The sequence below is a fragment of the Aethalodelphis obliquidens genome, unplaced genomic scaffold (genome assembly GCF_003676395.1).
Source record: "Aethalodelphis obliquidens isolate GAN/ISIS:26980383/991018 unplaced genomic scaffold, ASM367639v1 scaffold1, whole genome shotgun sequence".
Lineage (NCBI taxonomy): Eukaryota > Metazoa > Chordata > Mammalia > Artiodactyla > Delphinidae > Aethalodelphis > Aethalodelphis obliquidens.
The window spans coordinates 107,502,822-107,522,120 of NW_020837945.1; the positions used below are offsets into that span (position 1 = coordinate 107,502,822).

Consider the following 19,299-nt stretch of genomic DNA (forward strand, 5'->3'; position numbering starts at 1 on the left):
AAGAAAGAAATGTGACAACTGAAAACAAACGAAAGTAATCTTAAGTAGACACACTGATTAGGCACTGGACTACATGTTGGGATAAGAAGATGAAAAAAGCAAAATACCCAAAGTCAGTGGGGAGAGAGACAGACAAGCAAACCCTGTGGCACAGTGTGAAATGTGGCACAAAGGTGGTCTGGAACAATCCAGAGGCAGAGGGCCTAACTGTGCTGGGAAAGGGGTCACGCAAGCTGGTCAAGGAAGGTGTCCCAGAATGGATGAAATGGGAACCAAGTTTGGCCAGCCACCAGGCAGACAATGAGAGTCACCACAAGCAGAGTGACTGACATGTGTAGAAGCCAACCAAGCGAGGCACAAGAGACCCAGAGTGAGCAGCACATGCAGTTCATGTGGGAGGTGAGGGTGTATGTGTGTGTGAGTGGGATGATAAGAGATAAGACTGGACTGGATAGGCTGGCTGGGGCCAGATAATGAAGAGCTTTGTATGCTAGGTTAAGGAGTTAGGACTTGATTCTGTGGGCAGTAGGAATCACTGGTGGGTTTCAAAAAGGGTCAGAGACTTGCTTTTTTATAAACATCACTCCAACAGTAGTGGTATGGAGGACTGATTTGTTTATTTTTGGTAGAGGACGGTGGGGGAAGGGTGGAGACAGGCCCTTATTTGCTAAATATTTATTAGCATGTTTATTATTAATATTTATTATTCTATGCTTAGCCACCTATAGCTACTAGAACTGCATATAAAGCAAATGATGGTAGAGAACTCAGGAGGTAACAGTGGGGATGATTTGAGAGTATTTAAGAGTTAGACTAACTGCATGGAGGGGCTGAAGGGAGTAGAAAGGGTCCAGAATGTGTCCCATGTTTCTGATCTGGATGACTGGATAATGGTGCCATTAAATGAAACGGGACACAGGAGACGGAAAACATTTAAGTGGGAAGATGATGCAAATAAGATATAGAACTCAGACTTCAGCAAAGGTCAATTAAGTATAAAGTTTTCTGGACACTACTCTGTACAGTTTTAACCAGGTGGGTTAGACTTCGGAACCTTGGCTTCCTGCCCATAAAAGTTAACTGGTTTCTACAAGGATAAACCTGTGACCTCAAACTAATCAACACCCACCCTCATAGCTGGATTAATCAGACACAATTACTTATTACTGTGATGTAAAGTGAAAATGTCTCCCCAAACTAAGGGTCATAATGATAGAAGGATAAAGATCAAATGCAATATGGAGAGTATTTAGGCTCTTCTGCTACAGACTTGAGACAGGCATGACAGATGGGGTATGTTTGCTGCTGCTAAAGAAATTTCACAGGCGCACGAAATATAGCTGGCTTTTGATACCTGGCTTTGATGTTTCCAGGAACTCATTTAGCAATGTTGGAATATCTGGCAGCTTATAGATCCCTTCAAATATGTTACAAGGTGATGAGAATCAAAGCCATGGCATATATAATACCAACATACTTTGTGATAGCAGTGTAGTTATTAAACTTCAGAGGACTATGTACTCTTTCTGTTTTAGAAGCATAGTAACTGTCATTTATTCTGTTACTAATTAAGACTTTTGTTAACACTGACTCGAATAAATAGCACAGAGCTATCTGGGGAGGCAATAAAAATTATCTATAAAATTATCTATCTTTGTATGTTGCCTATATACAAAGCAATATCTTTCAATATGTACCAGAGGTTAAAATTCTCTACTTAACTTCTACACTATGACATTGGGCCCTGGTAACAACTGGGTATTTCCCCTTTGTATCCAGAAGTAGTTGTAGGCACAGACATACCTACAAATCAAAATTGGGAGTTTTTTTTTTTTTAATTATTTTGCATATGGCCCTCAGTACTTATGAGCAGACTAAGAATCAAATGTTGACTCACAACTAAACCTGCCCACCTCTAAGGAGACACTGACCTATTCAAGGCAGGATTACTGAGATTTTAGATCACTCCGTAAAACAATTAACATTAAACCTGGTTCATGGATTTACCTCAAAAGATTTTTGGGTAGGTAAAAATATTCCGTACTTTAAGAGTCAATGAGTTTCTGGGGATCAACTTTCTTAGGGCAAACTTCTGGCTGTGGGTGCTGCTCTCTTGGTCCCTCCTAGGACATCTTCGAAACAGGTGAATGAGAAGGCAGTAAGTTAATGAGTGGATGCTGTGTGGAACCACATTTATTTGTAAACCCCATGTTTGATTTACAAATTGTCAGACATATAATCTGTGGTATTAAAGTGATTCTAGAAGTGAACACAGTGAAATAGAAACAAGAGGATAAGAAATAGGAGAAAAAAGGCAGTGAGGTAGGCTTTCTAAGTGAAAGGATACTTGTTTTTAAGCTTTTATTATTCTATATTCTCCAAAAGCATGTGGGGAAGTAAACAAATACGTGTAACAGTTTATTCTCAAAAAATTTTGTACTAAGACACAGCCATGTGAGTACACCTGTTTCCTAAACCCCTAAATATATCATACATTGAAGTCCTCTCTACCCCATACAACCACTTAAAGCAAATTACAATAGCCACCTGAGGAAGAGAACCTACTAGAATACTGTTACGTTGGGCTTTTTTTTTTATTACAAAACTATCAGTTCAAAGCAAAGAATACAAAAGAACTTTTGAATACAATGTGGATAAGCCTAAAATCTTCCATAAATAAAAATTATGCTTATAAGATCAAAAGATCTCACTGCTATTTATGGAGGCACGGGCTTAAATTTGCACACTGAAGACATCAAAAATGTCATATAGCCTTAACTTTTATCCCAGTTCAGTCACATGTCCTGAGACTCCTAGAAGGTAACTTAAGTGAGACATACTTCTCAACCATGGCCTGAAAAGGAAGTGAAACAACTTCTACAAGAACAGCTGGGATAGAAAGCATGCAACAGATTAAAAAGAAATGTATCATGCCTTATACTACCTTAAATTATGCAGTTATTGTTTTTTAGGAAGAATAGAAAATATCCCCTTTAAGTGAAATATTTTTAAAACTGAGAGGTTTCTATCAAGAAAGGAGGTTAATTGTCTCAAAGTAGACAATAAAAAATGTCTGCTGTGTTCTCAGCTGATTAATTAAATTTTGTGTATATGAAATTTGACGTTTAAAGTGGGCTGAAATATATTTACTTATAAAACTTTTCTACATAATTATAAAATCAGTTATATGCAAATGCTAAAATTTCTTAAAAATAACTGTTTTCAAATAACTTCAAACAATTTGGAACTCATTTACACATAAATGAAATACTAATTACAATTATCATAAAATATATCCCCTAATAACCCCTAGTAAGATACAATCTATTAGCTTATTTCTGAATTGACTTTTAAAATTATAAACAAATCCTTTTTATTTAAAATTTTGCCGTGTCTTTTTCCCCAATTAGTACAGATAAACTAATTGATAAGTGACCAAATTAAAAATATACTCACTGATGGCTTATCATGAGAACCCAGATATAACTAAGAGGCTCTTAGCATGAGAGACTTAAATGTATACAAACTATATAAAGAATTTATCACTGAGAGTTTTTAAAGCAAATTTCCGAAAGAAAAATAAAAACTTCCTACAGAAAACATATTAAGAGAATTTTTTTTATTGTCTAGGTTTTGTAAACTATGACCACAAAACCTTTCAAAAGGGTCTTAAGTCAGTAACTTTTCCTAGGGGAGAGAGATTCTACAAAGCCAAGTTTCCTTCAATTTTATCGATTAGTTAAGACAGTCTAAATTAATTTTTAGTAACAAATTAATTGTATCAATAGAAGACTTTACACAAAGTTTTTGATGTGTGGCAGCATTTCTGACAATCCGAACATCAGAAGGCAAGCAAGCAAAGTTCCTCCTGTTTCACATACTCTACCCCCCCCATTCAACGATGTCTTTCTTTTATTACCTCGGAAGGCAAACCTGGTATTTCTCCTGTGCTTATTTTTATTCTCACAATGCCTGGAAATGAAAGAGCGAAGCCAGGTGACAGTCAGAAACCAAAGACCAACCGCAGCAGGAAATTACTTAAAGTATTTTGTGCCATTTGCCCTCCCTATGCCCAGATCAGCTGCAGGAGCTTTGAAGATCACAGGGTGCAGGCAAGATTCTGAAAGCACATGTACTACACTGCAAGCAAAGTTCACCCTGGGACCCCTACCCCTGTCATTCTTCCCTGACTATTCAGTGCTGGTAAAAACCTAGAGCAAAGAAAGTCACACAAACTCTATGGCTATATGTCAAATGAGAGGGACAGTTTAAGAATGTCTTAATCCGAAAAGGAAACAAAAAATTAATGTAATAAAGAGAAATTCCAGTAAATGTGGCTTAAACTAAACATTTTCCAATCTTTATGAGAAGTGCTAAGCTTCAACATAAGACTATTCACAAATTCTTCCTTAAGCTCAGAAGCAATAGCACCAAAACAAAGGATATCTATTTGCATAAGGAATACAAATTTCCCGATCTCTCTCTCAGATAACTTAGTCACGAGGGATTCTAATACACTCCTTACACAACATTTTGTGGCACACATACTCGCAAATCACTGGTTTCTGTAGAATGTGAAAAGAAACACTTGCTCTAGCATTCCCACTCTCATACATGCTTATCCTTTCATTGTGATGACCATGCAAAGGTTCTTTACTGGTCAAGTGGGTGTTACCAGTAAGTAAACAGCAATAGCAGAGAAAGATGGAGGAGACAGACACATTTTGTGGTGTGGTCACGGCAAACAGGAATGCTCAGTTAACTCCCTTCTATGCTTGTCTTAGCAACAGCGACTGGACAGGTCAGCAAGGAAAATTGGAATTTTCATAATCAGAAGTTTATTAATACAAGCAACTTCTAAAATTTGAGTGCCTGATCACAGAATTAGTCATATTTATTCAGAACAAGACTGCAATACTATCTTTTGCACAAATCAAATATATATCAAACTACCAAGCTAAATAAGTGGAATTTATTTTTACGTAAAATCCTTTATTTTCAAAGATTTCAAAATGTATTTCAGAACCTATCCCTTGTAATTTAAAATCCCCCTATTAACAAGGAATTCATCTACATTAGAAATTTGAGGCTTTCAGTTAATGTGTTGGGGACTGGGCTGGATTACGTTTAACACTTACAGGGATTTTAAATAGAGGCCAGTCTGCGCAGTATGATCCCTGATCCCTAGAAAGCACTGCCATAAATACAAAAATAATATTTGGTTTTGTTAAGGGAGTTCCTTCATATTTAAAAACATGAATTGTTTGCTCCTAGAAATGAACTTTAATTAGAAATATTTTATTCTTTTGTACAGTTTCTGTTTATGGTGTTGCAAAGTACAGTTTACCTCAAGGGCTTAAGCTATTACCTAACGATTTCAAGCCCAGAATGAAACACAAAATGGCTCAATCCTCAGCACTCTGGTATCTTCCAAAGATACAAATATCATTCATATTCACTTCCTTTTAGCTTAAGACTCTCAGACTTATTTAAAAGAGAAACTCTACTGCTTTTACAAAGGGAGTTTCTTACAAAACTTACCAGTGTCCAATTTGAACCAGCCTTACAGAAAGTTGTTCCAGGATAATCAAGAATCATCTTGTAACTCAAAAGTACTTAAGCTTTCCTTCCACAAAAAGGCAACTACAACTCACAAACAGGATACTGGTAATTATCAAAGGCTGATGACCTAGGTTAAGAGGATCTCAGGTCCTATTTTAAATGTGATCAAAATTATTACCATCAGACAAAGGATGCAGAATCTGGTGGTCTCAAATCAGGGGATGAGATATAAGAGGCCATAGGAAAACAGTCACCATCTCAAATGGCTGGATTTTAGTAGAATTCCATAAGTAGTCAAGGTTTGTAAGGGCTACATACTGCTTTACACCCTTTAGAAATAGCCCCCCCAAACCCAATATGAAACTAAGGATCACTAAGATCAAAGATGCACACAGATGGAATTTATGAATTTACCTTTGTTTTACGGTAGAATGCAAATCTAGAATCTAGAAATTCTAGTGTAACAATGGAAGTAGTTTTACAGGAGCACAGTAATCAGTCAAAAGTTGCATTTTTTGCACGTTCACATATGCAGAATGAAGTTTTAAACGCTGAATGGAGTTATTTTTTTCTGTTTATTTACAATAAAAAGTAAAAGCTTTAGAGTCAACTCAACAATAAAATGTATAATGAATGTATCACGCAATTATTTTTAGGAACTGTGAGATAACCTTGTAAGTTATCTCCTCCAACTGTCTGATTTAAAAGTTACACATCTTTGCAAGCTTCATTTTCATTACCATGAATATATCAGGAACAGACTGACCCCAACCTGAAGCCAGGTGACAGCTGCTTCAAAAAGTCTAATCTGCTTAGAAAGGGAATAAATGAATGATTGCTATTGATTCCCATGACAGCTCTACACAGACCCATTAACTTCCCTGGATTAGTATAGACAGAAGCCAATTAGTTTTATTTCATATGTAAATAGCATCATAAAGAGGTACAGAAAATAATTCACTGGATTGCTCTCTCCTAAAGCACAAGGCACATTATTTTGAAAGTCACTTCAAACACAGTTCTTGCTTATGGGGCTCTTGCTTTCTCTTAGGCAGGAATTTTTAAAATAAATTCAAACTCATCCAGCTGTGTATATTCAAGAAATACCAGAAAGTCACAAGGCATAGTAAGTTTCAGCTGTTCTCCTCTCTCCAGTATTATCAATAACACATAATGAGTTAGTTCATACATCATCACAGCTGTGCAGGCCAGAGCTAACTTGGCTAATTTAACTATTCCAGTAGAGTTCAGTCAGGAGCTTGCTCTACTTTAGATAATCCACTCTGCAAGTCATATAGAAATGAACAGCATATGCTCTTTATTTTCACTAATATGCAATTCTCCTTGTCTTCTTTCAGAGTTCCTGTGAAGTCTTCTAATGGTATTGTCCCTTGGACAGTTTTTAAAAGAACAAAAACTTCTAAGAGCCACCAGCAATCAAAATCACTCAAAACTAATTAGCTAAGACTATGACAACACTCTAGGCTTAAGCTATAAAATTTAAACTCCTTTTTTATCAATAAGCTTTAATTCTAAAGAGGGGAAAAGAACACTGTCTTCTGAGAAAAATTAACCATGGAGTCAGAGCTTGCAACTTTCTTCTTCATCCTCCCCCCTTTGCAGGAAATTCAGAATTAGAAATAATCACGAGTCATATTTTCACAGTAGGTGAAATTACCTACAAAATAAGGTCAGCACAGTGCCTCTTCCTTATGGGCGATAATAACTAGAAGACTATTCTGGCACACTTTAAAATGAATGGAATGTGAAAACCTATGGTGGTCGCAGTTGCTAAAGGGAGATTTGCACATCCTCCACAATTTCAATTATCCACAACAGTATTCCGCACAGCTACCGAGACCCTTTTAAAACTGCTTAGTCCTGCCATTTAATATCATTTTCTACTAAGGATGAGTGCCTAAACTGTCAGAGACTATGTTTTCTTAATGGAAAACACAACATTCGATGTTGTTTTCTTAACTGCTTATCTGGAATTTGGAAATTCTCCAAAGCCCATCCCGTGTGCAAAAGCCTTAGCATCTAAATATGGGGAGTTCATACATACAACTACTTTCCAGTTGATTTTGCAGATGTACAAAAGGAATGAGAAAGCAAAGTGGAATGGTATAATTTGGGGTGAAGGCAAAATTGGAAAAGAGTAATTAAAATAATTTCATTATAATGAACCAAGTAGGATTTTATTATTAAAATCCTGTTTTTACATGTGTTTTTAGTATCTAAGCATCTTGACTAAGGAGTTGGAAGGCACCTGTGAACTTATCTAGCTCAACTTTCCTTCCATTCACTCTTGAGAATAAAATGAACACTGCACATCTAATTTGGATTAAATTAGATGTTAAATCCATTTGCAAAAACCAAAGAATTTTATCTACACAGTTTGAAACTATGAACTTTTGTCTCTGCTAGAGACTCAGTACTATGAACTTTCCCCAAGTTCCACACAATGAACTATTATGGGTATAGTATATAATAATGATTTACCAAGTCATATAAACTGCTGAAAACAAGTGGGATAAACAACTGCCATTCATTATTCCTGAATCTAAAGACTGGTTCGACTTGGGCATATACACAGCTGAACACACACTTCCTGGTTATGTGCAATCTGCACAGATAGACCAGCTTTACAGGCCTGACCACAGAGATTAATAGCTTTAGCCAAATAATGTGGTAACCATGTGAACCTGGGCTGCTCCAGCTTGTTTGTGAATCTCTCAGCAAGGCTCAACATGCCGTTATCTGCATCTTGTTGCCAGGAAACACAACATCGCTTTGGAATACAAGGAAAACCAGGTTGCAATGACTACAGGTCAACTTCCCAAAAGCCTAATTTTTGACATTTAGCTATCTACAATCTTATAACATTTCTTACTGTAGTCCACAAAGAACTTCACTTTACTAGTAATTAACTGTTAATACTTTTTGCCATTTTTATCAGGGCAGAACCACGTATAATAATTCACTCATACTTCTCCTCTCAAGTGTCAAATAAACACTAATTTACTTCCTTAAAACTGATCTGGAAATCAAGCAGTCACTGCAACTAGTTTATAACTGATCCAACAATGAATGCGTATGGGCTTTTATCTGTGTCTATTCTTCAGCAAAGAAATTTTACCAAAGGATAAAATACTCAGTGTGCTGCTATCATAAGAGTTCCTGGATTTTCTGGGAATCAAAATATCTGTCTTGCCTTGCTCAAGGTAACAGAACGTAATGTGTTGGACAATAATCCTGCTAGTTTCTTCCTGAGCGATTCAAACAGAGAAACTTAATGTACCAAGATGCTGAAGTACTTAGCAGACTGGAAATTTGCTTTATAAGAGTGAAGTGGGAGGCCACTGTTCTGCACAGTTTTGCAATCTGGAGATGGAAGGATTAGAGTGGCTTTGAGAGTATATAAAATTAATTACCCTTGACATACCAATCAGAATTGCTAGCTCATGGGCAACAGAGATTTCGGACAATACCTTATTAAAAAGATTTTTAAGACAAAATGGAAAACATTTTTCTCTCTTCCAATGCTGGCTAAAAAGAATAAGTCAGAAGTACTTAGCTTTGTTACAGGATCTGAGAATTTTGCTACCCAAGCAAGACAGAATCTTGAATGCATTTACATTATCAAGAGAATGCATTTATGATCAGGAGAACTACATTTTTGATATAAGCTTTACTTTTATCCGAAGAGGTTTTCTACATAATAACGCCTTTAAACTTGGGCTTTATATTGTTTCTCATCTTGTTCCATATGTCGCTTTTGAAACACAAGACGCAAAATTCCAGTCTCATGGTAATTAAGTTGCTAAAAACACACATAGATCTGTGTACTATACAACTGAAATATTCAAAGAAAACCACCTAGCTAATACTAAATGGGAGCAAGAGAAGTTAAACAAAGACCAGGTTACTGTAATGCCAACAACGCTCTGGCACTGTTAGAACACAGAAGGTTAACATCAAAACTAATAGAATTAGACAACATAAAAATGGTTCACTGCCACCATTTGCCTTCTAACTCTCCAGACACTTGGGTAGTGTAACCTGACTTATTTGTGAACAAAGATGACCCTCCACAAAGTTTTTCTCCCGAACTTCTGGGTTAGGATGGTCAGCCTACTATTTTAAGTCCCTTTATACTACAGAAGAAACAACTTAGGAATATAAAGATCAATGCTTATTATACAGCCATTTTTGCACTAGCAACTTTACATGTGCAAGTATTATTTTCTCCACTTTCAAGTTCATTAAAGAAGAACTGAGATGTGGAAATCTCAGTTCCCTATCAGTACATAATGCTTGGACATCCATAAAAGAACCAAATTATTTATATACATATCTTGCCTACAAAAACATGAGAATAACTTTTTTTATGTAAATGACAAACAAATATGTCCATTAACATAAATTTTCCCTTCACTCACTGTTGTAAGACTCTTTCAGGTTTAAAAAAATACCCTGAGTTGTGGAACAATTTATTTTATCTGTAAGATAAACAGAATAATAAAATTAATGGTAAAAAGCTTTAAGGAAACTAAAAAAGATTTAACATGTTTGGGCATGATTCAGAAGTTTGGGAGGTACTTCGCAATCATTCACAGAAAAATTGTTTGGACTATTCAAAATGTAAAAAGGGCCACAAAAATCTCCAAATAATACTATTTTCCTTTAAAAAACAGGAACTACTCAATATACAAAACTTTAAAATTAGATAAGTTAGGCATTCGTAATTTATAAGATTCTCCGTGGATTTTCTTTCAAAAGCAAGCTCTCCTGTATGATTAAAATAGTATTTGATTCACAACACTCAATGTATATGCAACTTCTCAGTCACACACATATTGCACAGAGTGACATTTGAATTGTTCAAATCATAAAACCTTCATTGTCTGGTTAGATAAATAGCCTGCATTCAACTGCCATGAAAAATCAGGATAGCATACAGCCAAAAGAATAACAGTAGAAAAAAAAAAAAAAACCTGTTAGGTTACTACTGAAAGAAACTACCCTACTAAAGCCTCTTTACCTTCTCTATAGGATTTAATAATAGCTTTAAAGTAGTTATAAATACATACCCATACTTCATTCTCATTCTATCATTCTCTGGGTTACAGTAAAATCTTTCCAAGTGCTCCTGGGAATCATTGGATACACTCTGCCACTTCTGAGTAGTTGTCCTCTTGATCTGCCAATGATACGGCAAGACCGTGTGGTGCTTCAAACAATCCCTGCCATAAATACAAGTGCCTTGCAAAAAGTCCATGCAAATTTCAATTCCGTTCTCTTGGTGAGTGTGGTACTGTAGCTGGTTCACCAGCTCAAACACAAGGTCAAGGGAGGCCTCTTCACTTTTGTCCTGAAAGAGCTCAGTATTCAACTTATCACTGGTATCCAAAATGTACTGGATTGTAAAACTGTTGTCTTGGAAAACCCCTGGAACGTAATCCGTGACTTTGTCTATGCAGTCAGGACTAGCAGGAACATCACTTGAAACTGGGTGCAAAAGGTCAGCCTGGAAGTGCCCTGCTGTAGAATCTGCCACTGTCCCACTGATGGTTTCTGGTGGAAAGCTATGATCCTGGATTGGAACCACTTGTTCAGGATCATCAGTGGTAGGATGGGCTTCTGGTATCTGGCCCCCGACATTTGTTCCATCAGGAATCAGGACAGACATACTGTCTTCTGCTGGTGGACACGATGGATTGATTTCCAAAGGTTTTTTCACCATAGATTCATGTAAGCTGCTCTCTTCTGCACTCTGATTTCTAGGTCTAAAAACCCCATCAAGTGAACCAGATTCTAACAAAGTATTTAATATTGGTCTCAAAGACCTCAGGGTTCCGGCTCCCAATCTCTTCTGATCCTTTTTCTTAAAACAAGTCTTCAATGGAGTGATCTTCTCAGAGAGTCTCATTTGGCATGAAAAGTCATCAGGAGGAGAGGGAGGCTGCACTACACAGTCTGGCTCAGGTTCGGTGGTTTCCATTTCCATGATGTGGATTAGCTCCAATTGCTCCTCAGTCTAAAAAATCCTACCAGGAAAAGAAAGAATATCATTTACAAGCTGACAACAAGCGAATCCTATTCATTCATCAACGTGTTTTGTTCTAGTCTCTAAGTCCCTGAAATCATTCCTCTTATGCTGTATTTCACCTTTACAGGTCAGTTTTAAATTTTACTGAGAAATCAAGGCTCCAAAGCAGCCAAGGTTATTCAAAAGCCCACAACACATAAGGTGAGAGAGAGATAGTATCTTCCAATAGGCTCTTGACATTTATTTGTGGACTTAATATACGACTTGTAATTCTGCTGGGGTATGAATGTTTACAGTAAGTCTAGAATGGGGTGGAGGGTGAGGGGTAGAAATAAGTGCATCTAACGACAGTGGGGAAACCACATCTCTACTGCTTTGTGGTTCTCTTCACAGTTGTTTATGTATTGCCTATCTCATGAGGTGACAAAAACTATTTCTTTGTTAAAAAAAAAAAGTTTGTCAAACGCAGGAAAAACTGCAAAGTTAACTGTGAGTGAATTTGGGGTATAAGGATATACTCAGGAAACAGGGGCTTCTCAATCGAAATATTATATGGGAGAGAGCCTACTGAAGCATTTCTAGATTCAGAAACTTCCAATATATTCCCCAAGGATGTTAAGGGTCTACTTTTGCAATCCCCAAACATAACCACTACTGGAAGAAGAATATCAGGGCTTGTTAGTAACAGAAGCTACATCACCAACAACCATTGCACACTGTTTTAGAAACCAAACACAACTTCCTAATACAGAAAGGGGCCTCCTTCTCTTCAGAAAAGTTACATATACGCATTTTTTCAAAAAGACAAATGAAGGCATAGAAAAATAACACAAGAAAAAAAAAACCACCAAATTTCAGATCCCTAAAGAACTACTCAGTGACTAAAAAAGTGCTTTCTTCAAAGAATCAGACCCCTTGAAAGAAACTGGAACTTAAAGTAAAAAGCAAAGAAAACTTTGTAAAATGATGAATGGTGTCTCCTCCACAATCTAGCATTCATTAACTAATTCTGAAAATATTTACTGAGCATTGTGCCAGGTGGTAAAGGGGTGGTGATGAGCAATTAATCTTCTCCCTTGTCCAACAGACTGAAAGAAATCTTTGATGCAAGGACTCGTGACTTCATCAAGTATGCATCCCAGGTACCCAGTACAGTGCCTGGCACAATGCACATAGTGGGTGCTCCACAATATTTTTTTGCTGAATTACTGAAGAAAAAGCACCTATTAAATGCCTAGTTCTGTGAGGCTTTATGAGTCAACAATAGCGACAAAATGATAAAACTGAGTACCCAGAAAAATGAATATTAAAAAGAACTAATTGGAGAGATTCATAAATGTACATTTGTAAAAAGTGCTTAATGATCAAACTCAAAAAAAGTAAAAACACAGTATATAACAAAGTTTTTTTTTTTATAACAAGGTTTTAATGCACACAGTAAGTACAAAAAAAAGGTAGAAAAAGGAAAGTTCAATGTGAGCTGGCATTGTTAGGGAAAGCTTCATGAAGAAGGAGAGACTTGACATAAGACATAAATCAACTGGAAAGCAGCCAAACCAGGCGTTATTATTCATCATTTGGTGCTCTTGCCTCAAGGCACAATTGGCACAGATTGTGGTATTCCCTCTTCACCACACCAAACCGGCCTGTGCCTTCCCCCACACGCGCGCGCACACACACACACACACCACTCCTATCACACCCAATCAAGGCAAAACAGACGAAACCCAGTTCATTTATACGGGTGCATACACACACGCCACAACTTTTCCTATTTTTGCCCTCTGTCAACCTCAGAAATAAAACCGAGAAAGGGGCAGAGAACTGGAGGAGTGGCTGGAGTGGGGAAGTCACTAGAACCTAGTTCCTCAATTAGTTTGCATAACAGAGAAATAAAGATTGGAAGGACACCTTCCTCCAGTCCCCGCTGTAGGCGACCTACCGCTCTACCCTTCAGCTCGTGATGCCCCCGGTTCTCGCGCACTCCCGACCCCTCGCACCATCCGGGGAAACTGCCTGCTCCAAACTCAGCACTCCGGCCGGGCGCAGCGCAACGCTCGGGTCCGAGCGACGCCTCCTGCCGGCCACGGTAGTTTGCTCAGCTCGGGCCCCCGGGCCGCACCAACTCCGCGCAACGCGGCCCATCCCGTGTCTTCCCGAGCATCCTGCCCCCGCCTGCCCTCACACTCCCGGGCCAGCCTCCTCCCACCCAACGAGAGACTCCCGCCCTGGCTGCCCTCCCTTCCAGAAGCCACTCGTGGCGCCTTCCACAGTTAATTTCTTTCTCTCCTCGACCGACCTTCCCGCGAAGACCGTCCTGCGAGGCTCGGAGGCTCGACCCGAGAAGAGCCGAGGAAACGCGGCGGGCGCTTCTCGGGCCGGCGGGGAGGAAGGCGACGACTTCAAAGTTAAACTGAAATCAGCTTTCAAACTTCTGGGCTGCAGCCGGAACACGGGTCCTCCGGAAGGCTCCTCTCAGCGGCCGTGCCCTCCCCCTCGATCTGCGCCCCAGAGCGCGCAGGGTCTGCCCAGCGGGGGCAACCGCACAGACGCACCCCCGAGTCTCCCCGACCCAGTGGGAATGGGGAGACGCCGGCGCCCCAGACTAAACCCTTCAGCGAATTAACTCCAATTTATACACCTGCCAGAGGCCCGAAGTGACTAAGAAGTGTAAACCAATGCCGTCCTGATATTGACGGGATCCGAGTGAATTCAGTACAAAAAGGCAGTCTAAACAGCACTCACCCCGGATCCGTGAAAGCCGGCAGCGAGGCCGGCGACCCCTTCCGCGCCCGCCTTCCCAGCGAGGGTCCCTCTTCGGCCCCTCAGAGCCCACCCGGAGCCCTTTACCTGAACAGGCAGCCTGAGAAAACGGACCACAGGAGCCGAGTCGCGGTGCCGCCGGCTTACACTGTTCGCGCCGGGGGGGGGGGGGGGGGGGGGGTGTGTGGGGGTGGGCGTGGGGGACGGGCTCGGGAGTCTAGGGGTCGCAGGCCGGAGACGCGGCGAGCGGCGCTCGGGCCATTCCGCCGCCGGGAGCGCAGAAAACCGCGACTGCACTCCCGACCCGGCTCGCTCGCCTGTCACCTCGAGCTCTGCTTTAAAGTGGCTTCCGGTCGCCTCCTCTCGGCAGCCCCGTCGCGGAGGCGGAGCCTGAGAGGCAGGGGGGCTGGGGTGGGGTGAGGGGACCAGGAGCTCAGTGGGTGACGGGTAGGCGGCCCGCCCCGCGTGCGCATGCGCGCTTACTCGCGGGGAGGCGCGCTCGAGGTGTGCGTGCAGCGGCCCCGTGCTCCCTGGAGGGGGCGTGTCCTTTCGCCGCCAGCTGGGTCCCGGAGGGTCTACGTCCGCAAGCGTCTGGGATCGCGTGGCTGTGAGGAGGGGAGGTTCGCACCGTGCGGCGGGCTCCACCTACCTGCAGACAGATGGAGGGTCACTTTGTTCGGAGGAAACTCAGGCACCCGAGGGAGGATGTGAAACGGAACAACCCGTTTCTGTGCGGTTGGCTTTGTTTATTTGCCTCCTCACTAGAGGCCTCCTACCCCTGACGCCACCGACCCCGAGAGGAGGCGATCAGCTGCTATGGCCGTTGCGGCCAGACGGGGTCGCCCGCCCCGTTCCGCACAGGCAGGCCCTGCGGCGCACCATGGCCTGCGATTGCCCGACCTGGTTGCACGCATTCCTGTTTCACGGGAAACATTCTCAGCATTGCAGAAGGGAAACCTAGCTTTGGGTTTTGACAGTAGAAGCACGTATATGTGTCTTAAAGGCCACAAACACGGTAGAGACTTGTTTATTCATTCAACAAATTTGTCGAGTGCCTATTGCATGCCGGGTGAACTGTAGGCTTAGACTACAGCCCTGATCAGCCAAGACACCTTGCCTGTCCTCATGGAGCTTTCGGAGCACCATGTACTCACCTCTAAAATACACACCACCTGTGAATTTTCCATACTTTCTGGATTGTAAAATGCCCTGGATGGTGAGTCTGTTGAATAATTTTTCAGCGGTGGAGGAACATACACTACGTTAAATTCATATAATCGCCATATATGTGTGTGTGTCGGGCGGGGGGAGAGGCCCTGGTCAAAATCAAAGAAAATTAATCACGACTGTATCCCCAACAGCTGGCAGAAAAAGGAACACAGCTCGCAAAGAGATACTCTCTTCATGTGGCCTGAAATCTAAAGTGGCTTAATTCTGTAACTTGGAGGCATTCTGGGTTGAAAAAGTCAGCTATTACCTTACCAAACATGGAAGCCTGTAAAAAATAAGAGGTTGTAGTAATAAATATTAGGGTTCCAAGCCTTTCTTAAACTGTTCTAAACCAAACTGAGTGACATATCAGCAAAGAATAGATTAAGGGTAGTATCCTACCCCAGCAGGCTTATTACAAATGGCATCAGGGCAGGTGCCTTGATGCCATTTAAACTAAGGTGAGAATGATATGGACAGAATTCAGGGACTACTAAGTAAAAGTCAAGAATTTCCAGGCTTTACAAATTGTATTGAGACAAAATCTTGATGTGTGCCTACTCACATATGGAATTTCCTAGAATTTTACTGTTTGCTTTCTATTTGTTTCATCTGTTCTGTGTTCTTTTCTTTCCTTTCATGCCTTCTTTTGAAGTATTTTAAATTCTATTCCCTCTCAACAATTAGGTTACTTGTTATACATTCTTTATTCTTTTAGCAGTGTTTCAGTTATTTATTGCTGTGAACAAATGACCCCAAAACTTATGACTTAAAACAACAACTCTTGTTTGCTTATGATCCGGGATTCTCTGGCTCAGGAATTCAGTCAGGACGTAGTGCAGATGGCTCATCTCTGCTCCATATCTGGAGTCTCACTTGGGGTGTCTCAGATGGCTGAGGCCTGGCTCAACTAGGGCCACATGTCTTGGGCCTCTGTTCTGGCCCTTGGCTGAATTCCCTGGTTTTTCTCTACAAGGCTTCTTCATGTGGCTAACTTGGGCTTCCTCACAGCATGGACCCCTCTTGGGGTTCCAAGAGGGAGCATTCCAAGAAGACAAGCCTCACTATGCAAGCCTTTGCTTACGTTATGCTTAATAATGTGTTATTGGCCAAAGCAAGTCACACTACCCGGCTCAGAGTCTATGTGGGAGGGGGACTGCTTGAGGCCATGAATATTGGGAGATGCTTAGACTAAGAGCAGATCACCTTAATCCCCAATCAAGGATTAATAATTAAAAGTTACTCCCAGGATGTAGCTCTTTGGAATCCAACTTATTTTTCACCCTCCACTCCCCAGTTACTCCCCTTGAGGCAACAGAGAACTCTAGCTAGTTCTCAACCTTTCCATTACTGTTTTCAGAGTGTCAATTGGCCCAAATGGAAAAATGGCACCAGATTCTGGACTCACCACTCGTGGATCTAGACTTCTCAGACTGCTAGAATTTTACTTCTCCAGAAAATGTATCTTCCACATTGTCTGCCTCAGATGTGATCCCTGGAATATAATGGAGTAGTAAGATCCTCCTAAAGAACAGAACCAGGAATTGACTGATTAAGCAAGGGCGTGGAATCTTTGCTCTTTCCAACAGGATAGGAGATGTTCTATGGACCAGTGACCACTGGGTGTTTCCATCTTCGCCTTTCTGAATAGGAGTTTTACCAACATCATGTACCCTGTCTATCCATCATTACTTAATAGGAGTATTGAGGCAGATAACTTTTTAAATTGGTGCCGGTGCATGAGGATCCACACTCTTACTGGGGAGTACTCCACATCATTGGGACTCCTGAATCTTGGACTCTAAGCTCATTGCAGAGACTTTGGGATTTTTTCTTTCTTTAAAGGAGGGGATGAGTATTCCTTATATGAGAAGAAGGGAAAGACATTGCTTGTTACCTCTTTCTTATTAGAAAGATCCTGACACTTTTTTTTTGAGGAGAAGGGCTAGCAATGTGCCTAGCCGCAAATGCTTTTCCCTAGATCCCATACACTTTTGGGTGGCCATGGATATAGTTCTAGACACACGGTGAAGATGTCTAAAAAAGAACTTTTTTTCCTAATGTAGATATACCCCAATTCATTTCTTCCTTTTTTTTCTTCCTCCTAGAATATTAACATGAAGATGGAGATGGAACCTCATGACAAGAATGAAGGTGAACATGATGTGGAAAATATGAAGTCTATGCTAAGGATCCTGGAGCAGAATGAGAGGAGAAGCCTGGGTCATTCAGGCTGCAACAGCCCTAGAGTGGCTACCCGTGGACTTAGTAAGTCTGAAAAATAAACCCCAATTTGGTTAAACTGTTTTCTGTTATGTGTAGCTAAACATATTCTTGGCTAATACATAAACTGTCATAAGTTATCTTCTAACTAGTCTTCCTGCTTGCAGGCTCTACCAGTTAGACAGCAGCAGCATGATCTAGTATGTCAGAAATATAAGAGCTATCACAAAGCAATACATCAACTCCTATAGCATTTGCTGCCAATTCCAGATATGCCAAATTATATGATTAAGAAATACATGTTTATTAAAGAAAAAATAGAAAGTAGAGAGGAGACATAAGACTACCCATAGTTGAAACTTCTCAAGTCCCATTTTAACATTTTCCTATAGTTATGCTGTCTTATTTTATTCACAGGTTTTTCACAATAACATTACAGTGTATTCCTATTTTACCTAACACTATATTATAAGCAGTTTTCCATGTTAACACATGGAAACAAATAGCTTTTAAACAAATAGCTGTTTAACATTCCAAGTAACTATAATAAGTTTTACCTAACTCGTTTCTTGTCACTGAACTTAATTCACTTTTTAAAAAAATCATTCATTCACTGAGTATCTACTACATTCAAGTCACTGGATTAAATATTATCCAGTAAGAAGTGGCTCCTATTTGAACGCTCTTCACAACTACAAAAGACAAAACATAACATTCGACATATATAGCATATGCATGTGCACACTTTCTGTATGTGGCCCTAAGCCATTTAATTGCTTTTAAATATGCTTATAGGATTGAAATATTCTAATTACCTTTCCATGTACTCCTTTTATTGATCATTTCTGTTATCCTTGTCTGCTGGATTTGCTTTAGCGTGACTGATCAGTGCAGTATAGCACTTCCAATGAACAACTTATGTAAAAGCTGAGACCACCTGAAATTTCAAGTGACCAAAGACCTCCTGTTTTCATTTTTATTAACAGAATACGTGCTTCAAAGTGTTAATAACTCTTTCTTCCTTTCTGTTTTCACAATTATCAGTAATACTTAATTCCCCAACAACCTTCTGGTGGAAAGATAATCATTTCTGGTTACCACACCAAGAAGGAAACTGACTAGCATGACTCAGAGAGTCATTAAAGACCTGAGATTTGAAAGGAGAGGCCTTGGCTCTTAGCAATGCTGTTCTGAGAACACAGCCAATTTGCATAAATGGCAGATTGACAATTCCTTATCTGTGAGTGCTAAGTCCAAGCTATAATTTTTTCTATGTACATAAGGAAAACTGATTTTCTAACTCAAAGTGCATGTATGTACTGTATTCAAAGTGAAAGAAAAGACGAATTGATATTATGCAACTGAATTACTGATGTTTTAAAACATAAAACCTATTATTGAAAATTCTGTCTTGATGTTGTTACTAATGGGCCAACTCCTGGAATGTATCTGAAGGAAGATTTCCTAGTTTCCTGAGAGGCAGTTCTGCA

At 40.1% G+C, this 19,299-nt stretch overlaps 1 protein-coding gene and 1 long non-coding RNA gene across 5 annotated transcripts in view; one reads left to right on the plus strand and one right to left on the minus strand.

Annotated features, from left to right (window-relative positions):
* Positions 1-14,579, minus strand: part of TIPARP (TCDD inducible poly(ADP-ribose) polymerase) — a 28,879-nt gene extending 14,300 nt beyond the window's left edge. For 2 of the 4 annotated variants that reach the window (XM_027113419.1, XM_027113393.1), the window contains exons 1-2: positions 14,465-14,579; positions 10,656-11,612 (exon numbers count right to left, since the gene is read on the minus strand). In XM_027113419.1, the coding sequence (XP_026969220.1) occupies positions 10,656-11,572 (917 nt within the window). In that variant the 5' untranslated portion in view covers positions 11,573-11,612; positions 14,465-14,579. Of the gene's footprint in view, positions 1-10,655; positions 11,613-13,913; positions 14,267-14,359 lie in introns of those variants that run through there. The other 2 variants (XM_027113401.1, XM_027113409.1) reach the window with 2 other exon arrangements.
* Positions 14,580-14,799: 220 nt separating this feature from the next.
* LOC113623868 (uncharacterized) lies at positions 14,800-19,213 on the plus strand. Its single transcript, XR_003434100.1, has 2 exons — positions 14,800-15,593; positions 17,695-19,213. It is a non-coding gene; the product is annotated as an uncharacterized LOC113623868 (long non-coding RNA).
* Positions 19,214-19,299: the final 86 nt, after the last annotated feature.